At 42.5% G+C, this 18,034-nt stretch overlaps 1 protein-coding gene across 2 annotated transcripts in view; it reads left to right on the top strand.

Annotated features, from left to right (window-relative positions):
* Window positions 1-18,034, top strand: part of igsf3 (immunoglobulin superfamily, member 3) — an 89,201-nt gene that overhangs the window by 18,736 nt on the left and 52,431 nt on the right. Inside the window, exons 1-2 of one of the 2 annotated variants that reach the window (XM_086220524.1) lie at window positions 3,746-3,844; window positions 4,573-4,953. In XM_086220524.1, the coding sequence (XP_086076650.1) occupies window positions 4,707-4,953 (247 nt within the window). In that variant the 5' untranslated portion in view covers window positions 3,746-3,844; window positions 4,573-4,706. Of the gene's footprint in view, window positions 1-3,745; window positions 3,845-4,572; window positions 4,954-18,034 lie in introns of those variants that run through there. The other variant, XM_086220523.1, reaches the window with a different exon arrangement.

The following is an 18,034-nucleotide window of genomic DNA, read 5'->3' as shown; positions in this document are numbered from 1 at the left end:
CCTGTTTGGAACATCAGTGATTTACCGCAGCAGGGGTCCTACAGGCTGTTGTGAAGGGCTGCTTACAAACCCAAACCCTTTGTATTCTACCGTAAACGGTGCTCACGCCACACTGTGTAGGTGTAACAAAGAACTTTATAGCTGAAAGAGCTTTTTAGAATGAGGGAAAATTGGTGTCCGGAGCATTGTTAGTACTTTGTTTTGAACCGATTTAATACGCTTCACTGTATCAACAAACAAGGCGTCAAAGTTTTTTACGACTGCCACTGCTAGGACAGTGTTTACAGGTACACAAATGCTGCACTCAAGACTTCACATTAGTTCTGCAGTGCAAGCTTCTTCAGACTAATTGTCTCCAATCGTCTCTCACAGCAAAACCTCTCCAAATGTCCTCAGTCTTGACAAGGGAAGTGTTTAGAGACTGACCCGTGAGGTTAGCCCAGACTCTGCCCAGAAGCTGCCGTCCACCGGCCCCAGCAGCGCCGGGAGCAGGTGGTGAGCTTCATGTCATGAACAGAACCTGTTCCCCCATCAGAGATGTGACATGCAGCGGGGACCTGTGCAGCAGCGAGGCAAAATAAACTGCTCGTCCAGCCAACATTGTCCTCCGCAAAGTTCCAGAGGAGTCAGATTAGAGCGAATTTGTTGATCCGCGGAGAGTTTGATGCTGCTAGTATGTAGCTGTTTGTTGCTGAAGGGTTTGGTCAATTGAATAAGATGATGATTAAAAAAACAAATGGCAGCCAATGTATTCCTCATTTGAGGGTCAGTGATGACTGTACCTTTTTAAAAAAACAACAACAACGTTGAATTTACTGAGTTCACTGCCAAAAGTTGCAGATGCAGTAAATATCCAGGGATTCTCATTATAGACAACACTGGCCACCACCTCTGTGACAAATTGGCCACATTTTCCAACAAGTCTATTGAGACACATCTATACCAGGTTTTGACCGACAGTCTCGTCACATATCAGCTGCAGGTTGTTTTGCTGCTCGGCCCACAGAGCGGGAGATAAGTGCAAAGCTGCTGACAAAATTGTACTAATGCGAGATAATTAGCTGTGTCTGTGCAGCTGCCATTAAAGGTATCATAAATGTAAACAGTTTAAACATAAAGATTTTAGATAAGCACTCATGTAATTAATTTCTTTGGTGGCTTGTTTACTTTCGTGTGTGTGTGTGTGTGTGTGTGTGTGTGTGTGTGTGTGTGTGTGAATAAAAACTAGTCTTTACCCCGTATGTGAACTTTGCTGAGTTATGGTGATAATATTTGTGTCAAGACATCATCTGGAGATGTATTATATTATTCAGCAGGACTGCAGTGTACAAATGGGAAAAGCTATTAGGAAGCAATGAATAATTACAAAGCACTACAGCTCTGGGAGATATTTCTCAAGTATTTCCTAAAGATATATCAGTGAAGATGTCAGGTAGGGATTGATTGTACAGTGAGCATAACAGTATCGACAACATCCACATCATATTTTAAGATATTCTCTCAGTCTTGCCGATATGCAGATAGTTGTGTCCCTTGGCCAAATAAAATTCTTCCCTTTTCTACTTCCCACTTCCTCTGCGCAGAGTTAACAAGTTTCAATTTTAAAGTTGATGCCTTCATGAGTACATTCAGAATTTATATCCTGATTAGTTCAGTGAGGGTCCTTTGAGAGAAATCAAGCCATAAGGCATGGTTACTCTAATCAGTTTTCAATTTGGTTCACCCCAGTGACGGAATATAAATCCCAATCAAGGATGAGGCTCCAAAGGAAATCCCAGATTTGTAAAGATTGTATTCGCTCACGGTGGAATGGGCTGCAAAGCGCAAGCAATTGACATAAGACCTGAAGCTCCAAGCACAGGAAGGAACAACAATGTATGATGTTCACACACAAACACACATACACACACACACACACACACACGCCCATGTATGCATACAAAGCATAACAAGTGTGGACCTTCCTCCCCTTTTCCCTCTGTTTTGCAGACTCCCTGTGCACAAAGGTGTCTTCACTTTTCAAAGAGATATGCTTGTCTTACAGTCGAGACTCAACATTGAACATGCATCCAATCTACACACACACACACAGGGTGTAAATGAATGGACTAATAAGAGGGAATGAAAGGTTGTGGGTGCCATATACTTTAAGTGTAAGAGAAAGTTACATTGAGAAGAGGCAGAATGCTGATGTTAAAAAGCTGTCTGGTGAATTATTAATGCCAGGCATTGTGTCCTTAGTCACAACCTCTTACAGATTCTCTCTCCCTCTCTCTCACTCACTCACTCTCTCACTCTCTCCCTCTCTCTCTCACACACACACACACACACACACACACACACACACACACACAGCTGCAATCCCCAGTTGTTTGTGCAGACAGGAAACAGCGTACTTGTCGCTCAGTCTGGATTTTGTGTAAGTGCTCTGTTGTCGGACCCAAATGAGAGAGATGTTTGTAGCTGTTCCCTGAATGGTGAATGCTGTGTGTGTGTGTGTGTGTGTGTGTGTGTGTGTATTTGTCCATGCAAAAGACAGAGGCAAGATTCACATTTTATCTGTCCAAATGGTTACTAATCATCAGTCTTCACTGGCTATTAAAGCTACATGTAGACCTCAATTTCATACAATTAGGAATGCAATACACTGATTATATATTTCATCAAATGAAACATTGTGAAGAGCTTCTTTTCTTCTAGAAAGCTTTTATTGTCATATTATAGATCTGCATACAATAGAATTAAGTGTGCTGTTGCTATTTGATGTATTTGAAATGTAAAGCAATCTAAAAAGATTTTAGAGAAACAAATATAAACATATGTACATATATCAAACAGTGAGTTGGAACGCTAAAGCTATGACTGAAGTTGAATCAAAATCCATTTTTATTGGATTTGTATTGTACAGTGGTCCCTCGTTTATCGCGGGGGATACGTTCTAAAAATAACCCGCAATAGACTAAATCCGCAAAGTAATCAGCTTTATTTTTTACAATTATTATACATGTTTTAAGGCCGTAAAACCCCTAACCACACACTTTTATACACTTTTCTCAGACGGGCATTAACATTTTCTCACAGTTCTCTCTTATTTAAACACTCTCAAAGTTCAAACTTTTGCAGATTTAAAAAAAATAAATACAATATTAGTAAATGAAACCAAAGATCAAAACCTGTTTTCAAGCCCAAACATTTTTCACAAATTTAATTTTAATGATCAATCTACGAGGTTTGACACATACGAAATTATTACCAGTAACTCACGCGTATTTCACTGTTCCTCTGACGGTACTTCTTTGTCCTGGCGCTGCTCCGCTGTAACGTCTTTTTCCTCTGAAGGCCTTGGTGCAAGTTTTCTACCCGAAACCAAGTTTTAAGCTTTTAAGTTTTAAGTAGAAAACTTGCAAACATACATCACTTCAAAGTCACACTGCTAGCGATTGAACATTTATGTAAATCTGGCTAGCCGAACACATTCTGTACTCCCTTAGCTAATCAGGACGCAGAACACATGTGCGGTTCTCCCTTAGCCAATCAGGATGCAGAACACAATGCGCATTCATACTGTACGCTGTAAAAAAAAAAAAAGCATGCAAAATTACACTAAAAAAATCCGCGAAACAGTGAGGCCGTGATAGGTGAACCGCGTTATAGCGAGGGACCACTGTATATGTTTTCTATTGTAAAGGTATAAGAAGCAGTCATCTAAATCCATCCATCCATTTTCTATACCGCTTATCCATTAGGGGTCATGGTGGGGGGCTGGAGCCTATCCCAGCTGACATTGGGTGAGAGGCGGGGTTCACCCTCCAGTCCGCCGCAGGGCCATCGGGAACATTTAGGGGTCAGTATCTTGCTCAAGGATACTTGGACATGGTCACCAGGGGAAGTGAGGATCGAACCGTCAACCCTTCGGTTGCTAGACGGCCACTCTACCGCCGAGCCATGCCGTCCCAGTTGTGTAGTTGGACTAATTTCCCTGAAAATACAAAACTTAGCCATGAAATCTGTTTAAATACAGAAAACAGTGTATTTTATGTCTGAGTCTGAAGGCAAAAGAGACAAGTTGTTTTGTCAACTGAAAAATCTAAATGTATCTTTTTTTTTAGTTGTGACCTCTTACAGCAGAGTTTAAGTAAATGAACTGGTTAAAACATATTCACAATTTCAGCTCTGTATCATTTTGTATCATGAAATATCGTTCGTCTGTATTAGAGTCTTACATCTGGTCATTTTAGGGATATATCTCCCACCGCACTCTTACCACTGTATCATTAATGCGACCACATCAACCAAAGGGATACAACTAGCACTGAGCACGACTGGATCACTGATGTGTGAAAGAGGAACTACTGTGAGGGTTTGGTGTGTGTTTGTGCTCACCTCAACCTGACTAAATGCTTTTAAACATGTTGCACTGTTTCTCTTATTTCCTGGGAGATGTGCGGTGCATAAGCTCTGTTGGTGCTGAATATTTAAACTGCAGTTTTGTAACCCATGTTCTCTCTTTCCTCCCTCCCTTTTTTTCCCCCTCACTTACCACCCTCTTCCCTACCTTTTGCTACCTTGTAGCTGGTGTTGCCGTGGCTCAGAGAGTGGTAACGGTGCAGAGTGGACCGCTGGTACGGACTGAAGGCTCCCACGTGACCATCTGGTGCAATGTGACAGGCTACAAAGAGGGCGTGGAACAGGACTTTGAGTGGTCCATGTACCTGGCATCAGCCCCAGACCGGGAGATCCGTATCGTGAGCACAGCTCAGCCAAACTATGCCTACGCCGTTTATGCCCAGAGAGTGAATAGTAAAGAGATCTACGTGGAGAGGCTGAGCCGAGACTCAGCTTTGCTTCATATGACCAAAGTGCAGGCCAAGGACCAGGGTCTGTTTGAGTGTTACACCCCCAACACAGACGGGCGGTACCTGGGGTCCTACAGTGCACGCACCAACCTCACAGGTGAGTTTTAATGGAAAACTATTGCTCTTCAGATGTATTGTAACTGAGAGAGCTGGCAGACACAACACCAGCACGACTTGAAAGTTGCTGAATAGCTGAATCCAATATTGACTGTTCTGCCATCACTCATAAAAAAGCATTAACAAATAAGTAATGGCCACTCAAATGCCTCTCCAACTGCCTCAATACATCATATTTCTCTCTGCTGTCTATATTTTTCTCTATTGTCTTGTGCTGTACTTTCAAACGCACAAGGACACAAAGTATGTCATACAGGAGCACGCTAAGCACACAAACATGATAGGAATTTTTAGATATCGAGCGACCTTGGCCCGGCTAGTTAGTTGGGATGCACTTTTCAAACGCAGAAGCTCCACAGGGAGCTATTTTGGAGATGGATTTACCCGGTAGGGGCTCCAGGGACATAATTAAGATGGAAAGCCTCACATATTCTTTGCATTGAGTAAAATATATTTTCTAATCCGAACAGCTTGCAGTTCATATCACATACACAAAATCAAGAGGGGGCAGAGGAGTACCAAAGAGTAACCCCTGTAGTAAAAATAAGGAAACCTCACGCAATGATCTCAATTTACTAGTTGATTTATATTCCAATACTCTTCCATAGTCACAAGATTTATGTTACTTGAGGATGGCTACTCCCTCACACTGCGATGTGCTAGGACTTGTGTATTGTCCCAATATCCCTGCCATTGGCATGTGAAGAGCTCCTGAGAGAGATAGTTAACTCCATGAAAATAAGTCGCAGTCCTCTGGTACAGCCGCAGATGCTTCATCACACTATAGTGACTCACTGTAGCCAGGTGACAAACCCCGGGGAGAGATTGGAGTAGAACCAGGGCCCAAGTACCCATCAGCTATAGCGTATGAGGTAGTTTACTCATTCCAGCTTTAATATGTTGTCACCAACCCCAGAAACCAATCAGTATACTTAATCCGGATTAATAGGCTGCCCTGGGTTTAATTTTACGTAACATTTACTTGGATACATGCACCATAGACACAGAATCAGCAGAACTGAAAAGGTATAGAAAGTAGGAGTTAATGCAGGTTCAGCGTTCTGACATAAGGCCTGAAGGATCTGTGAGGGTTCCTGAGCCTCAGGCAGCTGCCCTGTCTGAGTGTGCTCTCTTCTTTAACTGTTTTGTGACCAATTTCTTTTATTTCAACTTCTAGAATCAGAGATTTATGGATGATGTTTCCCACCCGTCCTGTAATTCCACGGTTGCATTTGCAGTGAACTTGAACTGAATGCCATGTCGTTAATGGTTTAGTCCATTACCCAACAAGGGATGATTTGTCTCACAGTCAATCAGTAGCAGCCAGGCTAATCATCATATATAAATAAATCAATAACCACAGACCTTCCAAAAACTAGCTGTGATGAGGTACATTATAGAAAGAGGTGCCAGGTGGTGTTGCTCTGCAGTCCCACCTGTTCTGACCAGGGAATATGATGGTCTTTGCACTGACTCACTCACCTACCCATTCACATACCTATTGTTTCCTCCCAGAGCTGTCTCAAAACACCCGGTGTGTTGGCATGATGTGTAAGAGTTTCAAACAGCAGGATGAGGATCCCCTTTTTCTATTCCCTAGCAGCCTCCCTCCCTGAGACATACAGCCCTACAGCGCTGAGGACACAGCTGTCATCCCTGGGAATTCCCGTCCCTTCAGAACCTCATTCTGTTATGTGATACTTGGCTGACCTTCCTCTCAGGTTCAAAGTGCAAATTAAATGCTTTTTGGCTGTAAACTCTAGTTTTGTTTGTGTCCAGGCTAAGAAATAACTGGCATTGTTTCTTTTTGAGGCTGCATCAGGCCAGCTTGATCAATAAAGAAGAAAATGTGTTTGTAACAAATCAATTGGCTGGGTTTTCATGTAATAAGTGTTATTGTTCTGCATTATTGTTGGAATCTCACCAGTTGCATTTGTGGAATGAGCAGAATGATGTGAATGTGGGGCAGGGCTTAGGCACAGCTACCGCTGATAGGACACAGTATTTATAGGTCTGCGTTAAAGTGAACGAGATGCAGGATTGGAGTGGAGGTGTTGGGGGATTTGTTATCTGGTCCTGCTTTGGTATCTCTAACCTGTTAACCTAGTTTGGGGAGTAAGGGGCACAGGATCCAGGGTCTCTCCTGTCTTTTCTGAATCTTGAGTAGCTGTACGGCTTTTTGTACCATTGTGGGTGAACAATACCTCTTGCCTCCCCTCCTTCTCCCTCTATCATTCATATTGTCATCTCCCTGCCTCCATTCATCAGTCCTTGACACTTCGTCTAATTTGCCAAGGCTCTTTTGATAATGCTGCCTTTTAAGGCTATGTTTTACAAAGGCACCAACAGGAAAGCATTATGGAGGGAACACAGGGAGTAATACATGAGACAAAAGGGGTTTTTGTGTGTGTGTGTGTGTGTGTGTGTGGGGGGGGGGGGGGGGGGTGTTGGGGTAATTGTACAGCTGGAAGGTCATGCAGTAATCTGTGCCCTGAGTGCTGCTCTAAGGCTGACTCACAGGGATGTGCTTCATCCACTTTTTGTGCAAAGAACAGGAAGCTATTCAGTTATTGCGTGTGTTGTATTGTGTGTCACATAAGAATCAGAAACCTCATCTGTGGGTGCGGTTGATTGGCTTTGGTGTCCAAGAGCGTTTTTGAAGGTTGTGAGCAGTTAGTCTGTGTGTGAGAGTATCTTTTATACTCTCTGTGATGCTAAACTTAGATCAATCAAATAAAAATGCAGCTCCGCTCAGGCCCCAAATACCAATACCGCCTTGGGCGCTGCAGTAATTCGCATGAGAACGAAGTAATTGGCTATCACGGCACAAACACAGGATTATTTCCACTAAATCACGGAAGGACATTGAGATGCAGGAACATCACCTTTCTGTAATAAAGGAGAAGGTTACGTTTGAATTAATACGACCAAGTTATTGTCTGTGTAGCAAACATTTATTTGTTAATGACTTTGAGATTGCATTTGGTGGCTTTTGCCGGCCGCACCTGTCCATATCAATTCAATTCAGTGCCTCCTGTAGTCAGTGCACATCTGTACAACGAAATTTGGTGTCTCTAGTGCTTCATGCAAAAATGTCACGAACATGCAGACACATTCAAAACAACAAATAAGAGTATTCAACTGTAAATAGATATTTTAAGAAGGAATTTTTTTTTGAAATAATCACAGATTTTAGAGCTTTTATTTGGATAAACAATGAATTAATTATATTAATAAATAATAAAACCTTTCCAAAATCTGGAAATGCTCTGGTGCGTCTTCCTGAGGGCAGCAGAGTAAAAAGGTGGCGACCTGGGTGGGATGAATCTCAATGTTTGTGCCTTGATGAAGGCTTCTGGTTCTGTACATGTCCAGTAATTTGTTGCAAATTGTTTTGAACATGAAGAGTTTTGAGGAATAAATCACAGCAATTAAAAAAAAAATAGTATTCTGTATAGTGGATATACTTTCAAAGCAAGGATGTATGAAAGCTGTACCTTTGCTACAGAGGCTATCCTCAGTTATTTGGATAAATCTTTCTTATAATACAGACCAACTGGTTATGACCCTCCGAAATAAAAATGTTACATATTTTCAAAGGTTTAATTTTCTGTTTTGTGACTTTATCATCTCTTATGAGTCTCTCATTTGTTATTCATTCTCAGTGTTAAAAACACAATTAACCTGGCCGTTGTGAAGATCTTTGAGGACAAATGTTGCCTCTAGTTCCACCATGCACACTTCGGTTCTCTGATCTTGCAAATTTCTGAAGAGGTTGGGTCGCAAGAGATTGACTAAGCTCCGTCTGTTGCATTGGAGTGTGTGTTTGTGTGTGACTTCCTCCTACACATCAGATTTCAAAAGAAAAGGACAACAGCCTGACATGGCCATCGTGGTTGTCCTTATCCTACGCACCATCCTGTGCGTGAGCAAGTCCAACAGCCAGCCCAACAACAAACCCTTGCTGAGACAAGCACCGCGCTGCTCTTACTTATGCATCCTCCATATACCCTCACTGTCGTAGAAAGCACCACAGGAGTCACCATGCTGGCAGATGTACAAAATCCAGCCTCCGCACTTGGAAGCATCATGTATTCCCAGGCTCGTAGTAATGTAGTACAGAGCTGGAAAACCAAAGCCTCTGTGAATTCTCTGACAGAAGCATTCTTGTTTATTTCTGTTATTCACCACCATTTGATTAGAGAAAGAAAGAAAATGTCTATCTTCAGATGTGTCATGCAGTGAGCAGTTTGGAAGAAAAGAATGTGAGCCAGGTCGTGCAAAAAAAGGGCAGAGATTAGGAAATAGAGGAATAGGGATGGAAGTACTACTGTTGGAAATGGCTTGCGCTGAATAGTGTGTGACCAATAAATGATGAGCTCTTCCTCTCAACTCCAGTGTGATTGGTCACACGTCCCCCAGGCATTACCCACAATACAACTGGCGCTCTGGGGGTGCGTTTTAAATAGTGTCTGTCTGATGCGACTGGGAAGGTTAATGCCGTTTCTAACCACCATACAAGTTCTAAATGCAATTGGCCAGCACAAATTGAGGAGACTGAAAAAGAAAGAAGGAAAAGAGTAGAAATGAAACCGAGGAGTTTCAATTGAGACAAATGAAAGCTGATGGGCGAATAATTTTCAGAGCACAGCACGAACATTTTAATGCCACATTTCTTCAGACCCACTTTTCTTTTTCATTATATTTGTGTCCTGTAATTCTTTTCTTTACCCTCAATAGTGGAAATGATCTTAACTTGATAAAACGGAGTCTTCCGTAAGTTATAAATCTGTTTTTGTAGTGAGGACATGCCTACCCAATGTTTAAATGTGTTTTTGGGTATGTTTCTGAGTAGGGTGCAACCCTTCTCCTTGATCAGTATAGACTGAGTAAGAACCATTTATTATTGAAAGTATATATAACTTTGCATCGGTACCTATTGGTATATCCTCTGTCAGTGGGTGGCAATCAGACTTTCTTCCACTTCACCTTTTATCAAACAAGGTAGAAAGTGACAATTGACTAAAATTCAAAGACTGTTAAAGAAAAATGGACAACTTCATTGCACTATACATTTGTCCTCATCTGTTTGTCCTTGCACTGTCTTGATACCTCCTTGACAGTGAGCTCTTTGAATTGTGGGAAAAGTAGTGCAGTGGAACTTATTCTGGGCCTAATTAAAGCATGTTAATCCATTCCCAACAACTTTATGTAGGTATGGTGGTCTGACTTAAAAAAAAGTTCAGCTTTGTACAATGACAGTCGAATAAGTCCAGTTTTAGTGGGAGCAAAACAATAAATGGGCTTTTTTGTGAAAGTGGCTGAAGCATAGTTATACTGAGCTTGGTGTGTGTTTGTGTGTGCGCGCATGTGCATGTGTGCGAATTGTGTCGTTCCTCTTGCCTGCCTTTCATAAGGGATCCTGCGTTTCCAAACTGCACTCCTATACTTCTTTTAATGAGCTAGACCGAAGGGGCAAGATGTCATCCACATTCTGCCTTTTACAGCGGGTGACACTGAGACCCCACACCCCATTTCCCTTCGCATCTGAATCCCACTTTCTCTATCAATCCAAAGCTCCAGAGTCAATTTCATTTGGCCCCTGCCTCAGCCTCAAGCTGGTGTTTGGTCGTGCAGGTGTATGGTTTAGTCAATACAGCTGTTCATTGAGCTTCAGCACAGTAGAAGGGTACACGGGTGATTGAAGCATGCAGTATAAGGTAGTGGAGGGAGCCAGTGATTGAATAGACACAAAGGAGGAAAGATGGGGAGAAAAATGAGGATAAGCATCTTTGCAGGGACAAACTTATGGGTGAAGCCTTGTGTTGACAAAGAGAGATATAGTCGTTCAAGGATACGCAAAACGGTGGATAGAGGACAGAAAGCGGAGATGAATAGACAAGGAAAGTTGTATCTCTGTGTCTGTTGGTATTGATTGGGACCAGAGGCCTATGTTTGACTGGCCCATTTTATATTTTATCTCTCTCGCCTCTCCTTGGCGTGACCCCTCCCCCTCCCTCATTCTGGCCTTAACATCACCCCTCAGTTTAATTTACAATTACATTCCCGTCTCTGTCTTTTGTACATAGTGGCTCTAAGCTGCAGACCAGGCAGCACTCCAAATGGAAAGAGATTTTATCACTATGTCTGGCTCGCCATTTCCTTGCGCATCTCATCTACTTTAGCGGCCAAGGATTCCTACTCTGTAACTTTTACTGTCATGCTGTCCCAGCGTACACAGGCTCATGCATATACGCGCATAAAAATACAATTGCAGTCACACTCTGTAGCAAGCTGTCAGTCAGGACAGATGTCATAGCCATAATTGAGTTGGAGAGAGACGATGCTGTAATGCTCCCACTGGTCCAGAATTCATGCTTTCCACTGATCACTGAAGAGGGCTCGAACAACCCAGCAGATCACTTTGTGAGACAATAGAAGTGCTGATGAAACTAGCTGTTGAATTTGGCAACAGACACCTTGATACTCTCTAGTCTCACAGGGCTATGTTCCGTATGCACATACTGTAGTAGCGTAGGGATCTTTGAAGACCAACCTTCTACACCAGTCTAAAGGCCTCAAAAAGCTGCTGCTGCAGTGGGATTAGAAATGTAGACTTTTGGTGTTCAAATGTCATCTGGCTATGAGGTTTTCTCTCAGGTACTACTTGTTCTTTTCAGTGACTTGAAAAATTCTATCCCTAACAGACACAGTCAGTCAAGAGCAGTAAAATTGTACATATTTATCTTTTACTTTCCCAAGTTTTTAGGGAATCGCAGTGGTGGGAGGTCAAACTGGACCCAGTCCTTCACAGGACCAATCCCTTGACCAAGTTGACCCACATTGAGAACAGCAATGCTTGCTGCAGCATGATATGCCACTAATTAGCAAGTGGCTGCATGACACAATGTTAGCTCTCTGGTTTGCCATGAAACCACCTGCCAGCAAGCTCGCACCTCTCGTGCGGAATGGGTACTGTATGGTTCTCAGGGGCCCTACCATAGACCAAAAGCATGCCAGTTTGGTTAATTGGTGACAGGTGTGAATGGTTGTCTGCCTCCAAGGCTTAGCTCAGACTTGATAATAACGAGTGTGGAAAGCTCTAAGTGCAGATGCATTGAGATCAGATCACTCAAACCACATTTGGAGGCAGTCTGGACAACATCGAAGGACCATTTCAACTGATGTTCCCTGTCTGATGGAGGGACTCATTCACATGCCAATGGCAGCATATGATTATTTTGATACTATTATTACACAACATTTGATTTCAGAAATCCCATCGAGATATATTACAACTATGGCAAACATCTTGGGCGAGTTGCCTGGAACAAGCCAGGGAATAGACCCAGTCTGTATTGTTTTAATGTCCAACTGACTTGGCAAAGCAAAAGCAGTGCTGCATCTCGCCGTTCAAGTGCTGCAATGTGCCGTTCTCTCACTAGTTATAAGGTCAGTCTTGCACACCCATTCAGAAGCTGTTCAACATGATATACTCTAAATGCTATTGTCATAGCCTAGAGACACACTTTGAAACAAACACCTCCTTTTAAATTTTGGCTGTTACCCACATGAAAATATAAATGATGTCGGAAATTCTCTGCATTTAGCTTAGTTCAACGCCCACGCTAGCAAGCCCTGCTAATGAGAAAGGATTTAATACATGTGTGTACATGTTGGTGTGTGTGCTGAGTATACTGTATATGTCTATTTGTTTATTAATGTTTATATAATGGGCTAAAGATGCGCTACTGTTCCTGTAGTTGATTTGATTAGTTTAGCTAAGCGCTAACCCTCAGGGGCCTGCTGCCTCTTCTCTGTGAGATTAACAGAACACAGCCACAGTTTGAATATGAATACAGCATGAATATGGATGTGAATGGATGTGCTAACGAGTATTTGTATTCATGTCTTTAAAATGTGTGTTAGAAAAGAGTGGTACTTGCAGTATAATAGCCTGCGGGATTCATGTGGTTGTGAGTGTGGTCCAGGACAGGCTGTTTCCGCATTGTTTGATACTCGCAACGGCTTTGAAGTCCCATCTCAGCACTAGGGGGTCAGGAGGTTCACATTAAACATCTGATAACCCCCCTCGACACAAATACATACACAGAAAATGCATTTAAACATATTCATGAGATCATACACAGGTATAAACCTATCTCAAATGTTAAACACTTGACACGTTAGAGATGCCGAGAGGGATGAATCACATGTGTGAAGAGGTTGTTTAACTGCAAGCAGGCTAAAAGTGCTATGCTAACCATTGGTTAGCGATTTAGTTTTGTGCACATGGCACCTCATAGATTTGCTGCAGCATGTTTTGATGACTTTATATACTGCGTGTTGAAACTATAAGCCAACAGGCATAATGATGAAGTTGAATATTATACTTTTAAGCTTTTAGGACATAGTACAGCATCAATTTCATCATCAAGCCATTTGAGCTAACATTCGTATGCTAGGTACAAACTGGTGCAAATCTTGAAATGCACACGTAGACATAATTTGATCACACCTCGTTATGATTATGGATGCAGTCAGAGGCTCAACCTCTCAACCCACAGAGCTACCAACTCCAGTGTGGAGTAACAATTCTGGTTCTGTCAGGAATGCTGATACCAGTTTATAGATTAGCATAACACTCACCACATTACCATGCTAATCCCAGCCTCATTATTTGCAATGAGAAACAGAGGTTTACTTAAAACATCTGAGGTAATGGATTTGAGCGTGGGTGGTTGAGCCAGCCGGGAGCTGTTTTTGAGTGCTTGTGTAAAAGTGAAGAAAAAATTAAAAGAGAAGATATTAAACGTACTGTCCATAATATTGGAACAAAAACAAACAAACAAACAAACAAAAAAACCTAACTTGTTCAAGTTTGCCCCTTCTCATAACATCATGTTTGTAGGTCAAGGATCGCAAGCTGTAGCGGCTCCAGTTTTAGCTCCATCCAGGAGGCTCAGTGGTTTGTATCGCTGCCTCAGAGCAAGAGGGATTCGAGTCCCAGTCAACCCAGGTCCTTTCTTCATGGAGTTTGCATGTCCCCCCATGTGTATGGAGAACCTCTACCATCAAAAACATGCATGTTAGATTAAAACTCCTGACCACGGCATTTGCACAAAGATTGCTCCCCTTAGTCTGGCATCATTCATTACATGCCCATAAAGAATTCTTCAGATGTCTTGGGTTCCTCAGCCTGTCGCTAAGGTGGACCTTAAGACAGTTCATCATGGCACTGCCACTGATATTTTATTGTCTATTAGCCCAAACTTTTCTCATTCATGAGACAATGTCTGCTTGCACTCAGACTTACGTTAATGCTGAGTTAACCCCCATTTTATATGAGGTCATGGTAGTTGTATATTCAGTTTGCCTCCGTTTGGAAAATCATAGTAAATCAAGCCAAATCAAGAAAACCATGTGTCTTAAAGCTTTCATTTGGACTTTTTTAAATAAAAAATAAAGACATACTACAAACACTTGTGCACACAAACAGATCAGGACTGACTGGTGTCTCTGTTGGCTCAGGAGTGGATAGCAGACATATGCTGTCACCTCTGCCCCCGTGCCAGGCAGCCACATTGGGATGTGGAGATGGGTGTGGGTCTGTGTGGGGGTTTGTGTGCGGTAGGGTTGGCATATGTCTAATTCCCCTCAGAGTTGGCAGCTCAGACAGACAGTTGCTAGCTCATCTGTTGCCCTGCTTAGTGGGCGCCAAGTGATTGAGCACAGGCCACTTCCTTTAGCCGTTCTCTTGTTTCTTCTTATCACTCACCAACACTGTATGCACCTGCTAATACTCCTCCACTTCTGTTGCACATCTGGCAGGCCGCCATAGCTCACTGTGTCTTCTGTATTAGAAATGTCTTTCCTATCGCTTCAGGTCCGACTTTGACACCTACATTCGGATACCAGAAGAATGATGGAGTCAGTAATGTTGTAACTTAATAAGATTGTAAGTAAGTAAAAGTGGCCTTCAGGATTTACTGGTTGGCAAGAGGGGACCTCGAGTGCCTAAAACAATACTGTAGTTGTTGAGTACATGTATTTCCCAAACCTGTACCAAATTAACATCAGTACTCAAACATGTACCATTACACCCCTGCTATAAAATTCATCCCATTACTCGAGCTGTTCACAATTCAGCCCCCCCCCCCCCCCCTCAAAGGGAGTGGAATATTCATTCATACTCATACTCATTCCATCCTGGCAGAGGTATGAACTCCCCACTTGCCCTCTCGTTACAAGTGAGTTTCAAATTTAGGGGAAATTTTCAAAGAGTGCAATAGGAAAATGTCAACTCTGTCATCGGGGCAGTGGGCTTTCATTGTCACGGTTACTATAATAACTAGCTGGTAAAGGGCAGCGAATGTTGGGATTTTTTTTAAAAGACGGACTTAACTTGCATTTGAAAATGTGAAACTCACAGGTGGGAGTGAAAAACAGTCTGTAGGGATGAGAACTGATCAAAGTTTATCGATATTGATGCTATTATCGATTCTGCTTATTGGTCTGATTCTTTATTACTTCTCTTACTGATTTCTGATCAATTATCCATGAGAAAAAAGAGAGGGTATGCACTGGGTTTCCTATGTTGTGCCTGAACACAGTGTAGAAACACCGTCAACATAAATGACATCATTCTTTGTGTTGGCGTAGACTCGTGACATCATTGTTATGCAATGAGCAACTGTCAGAAAAGCATGCTGACATTATTTAAATGTATCAATGTACTCAGGATGTCAGGTGTTGATTGTCTCAGTTGATGATTCTGACTCGTGATACCAATCCCTGACAGTCTCTCATGGCGAAGTCGGCTGCTTTGTTTGATCGGAATGTGGATTAGAGATGTCAATCTGAGTTAATTACATCAATCAATACATCTGTGGCATTTGATACAGATATTGGATCAAGTCTGTCTCAACTCATTTGTATCTTTTCGTTGTGTTGGTGCACAAAACAAAAAGGTATTACACATGCTAATGTTCCCCATTTTCAGGGGGAAGGGGTGTGGAACTGGCAGAAGACAAGTCTTTGTACACTGATTAAACACATGGATATGTTTTTTCAAGATTTACACACATACACAAACACACACACACACACACACACACACACACAAACTTGCGCACCGAAATGGTCAGATGGCTGAGGCTATAACTGGTTCTGTCCTCAGGGAAGTCTTTAATTGGTCACAGTGCTTTACCATCTGGGGCTGGAGTGATGGACGGAGGGAGGGATGAGAGAGGAGGGTTGGAGCCCCTATAAGGGGTATAGAGAGAATAAAGAGGGAGGGAGTAGAGGGGAAGGATGAAACCTATTAGTTTTAATAGTTGGACTTCTGCTAATTACACACACACACACACATATATATATATATATATATATATATATATATATATATATGTATATATATATATGTATGTATATATATATGTATATGTGTTCATAGTGTGCATATGAAGATGTGTTGAAACACACTGTTCTTGTGTCTGATGGTTGCCTGTAGGTAGACAGGTTATAGCTATGGTGTGTGTGTGTGTGTGTGTGTGTGTGTGTGTGTGTGTGTGTGTGTTTAGAGGTGGCAACAAGAGTGGGCTGTTGGCAGATGGAGCAAAACCCTGCACATGTCCCAACAACCTCCAGGCCTGCAGAAATGGGGAAGAAAAACAGACACGCACAGGTCTGGCTGTGTGTATGTCTCTCCTCTTGAGCACCGGGTGTTTGGTGTAATTCATGTCATTTGGATACATGAGCAGGTCGCAGATGCTAAGAGAAGTGTGTGACAGATGAAACACTGGAGGAAGCGGGTCTGTATAGCTTGTATAGATGGGGAGAATATGCACGGAAAGGGAAAACAAGAAAGGTGATACTAAACAGGGGAGTGTGGGGGGGGGTTATCCCATGTGTGTTTAAACATGATGAATAAATCTCTGATGCTCTGAAGGATTTCAGTCAACGATAGCTTTGCACATAGCTCTTCTGGAGCTCTTTTAGTAAGATTTGTCTTTCATACTCCCACCTCTCTTCAGACTACCCCTCCTCTCATGCCTTGCCTTTTAATCTGCCGCTTACTCTCCATCTTCCCTACACTCACTCAGGCTCATTTCCTGGCTGGGCCTCAGTGAGAGGTAGTGTCATATGTGTGTATGAATGTGTGCTTGCCGATGTGTGTTTGTGTGTGTCTTAGTTGGTGTTAAATCCTCCTCTTCGCCTTTGTGTACAGCGTCTCATATTTGAAAGCTTCTTCTCACCACGGATCCCTCTCTTATCGCAACATTCAGCCTTTTAAATCCACGTCACCATTCTCCTGTGACAATAACAAAGCCCACTCTTTCACTGTTTGCCCATCTCTCTGTTCTTTCCTCTCCCACTTTATTCTTTTGTTACACCTCTCCCTCTCTGTTTGTGCCGTCCAGTTAGAAAACCTGGACACATGCACAGTTCGAGAAAATAAACCAGTGAATCTTGCGGGGTGAGTGTTATACATGCACGCCATGAACCGAGCGCTATCACACACAGGACGATCATTTTTTTTCTCCACATGGGGGCAGTTGATGGTGAACATCATAGCAAATAGGTTTTGTTTTCAGATGATGCTGTCTGTGTCATTAGTTGATAAATGGTCAACACCTAGGACGTTACTATTGTTACCTTTCGGTGAATAAGCTCCAAACCATTAACACACATGCTGTAACAGTTGTCAAAGACCTGGCTTGGATAATTGGCCCGGCCAAGGAGACGATAGCTGATTCCAGAAACTTCTCAGACTTCTCACACACACTTCCATCTGAAGTCCAGCAACCTGAGACTGAGATCAGTGAAAAGAGCAATTGAGGGTTAGTATTCAAGCCACTTTCCAGGAAGAACATCCACAAAGAGGTTAGAAACGGGGCCTCTGAGGATGAACTATTCAGGGAGTGCAGAAGATGGTGAGGGAGAAGCAGAGGTATCATGCAGGACTAAGCCTTTCCGTGGGATGTACTATGGACAGACAGATTTGGCTGATATCGAGAAATCCTAGAAAAAGCTGAAGGACGGTGCAGAAAGTGGCACTC

This window comes from Aulostomus chinensis, chromosome 12, assembly GCF_037954235.1.
Source record: "Aulostomus chinensis isolate RoL2024-O1b breed Wild chromosome 12, RoL_Achi_v1.0, whole genome shotgun sequence".
In the NCBI taxonomy this organism is placed as follows: domain Eukaryota; kingdom Metazoa; phylum Chordata; class Actinopteri; order Syngnathiformes; family Aulostomidae; genus Aulostomus; species Aulostomus chinensis.
The sequence above is the reverse complement of the archived record's forward strand: the minus strand, read 5'-3'. Positions and strand labels throughout refer to the sequence as shown.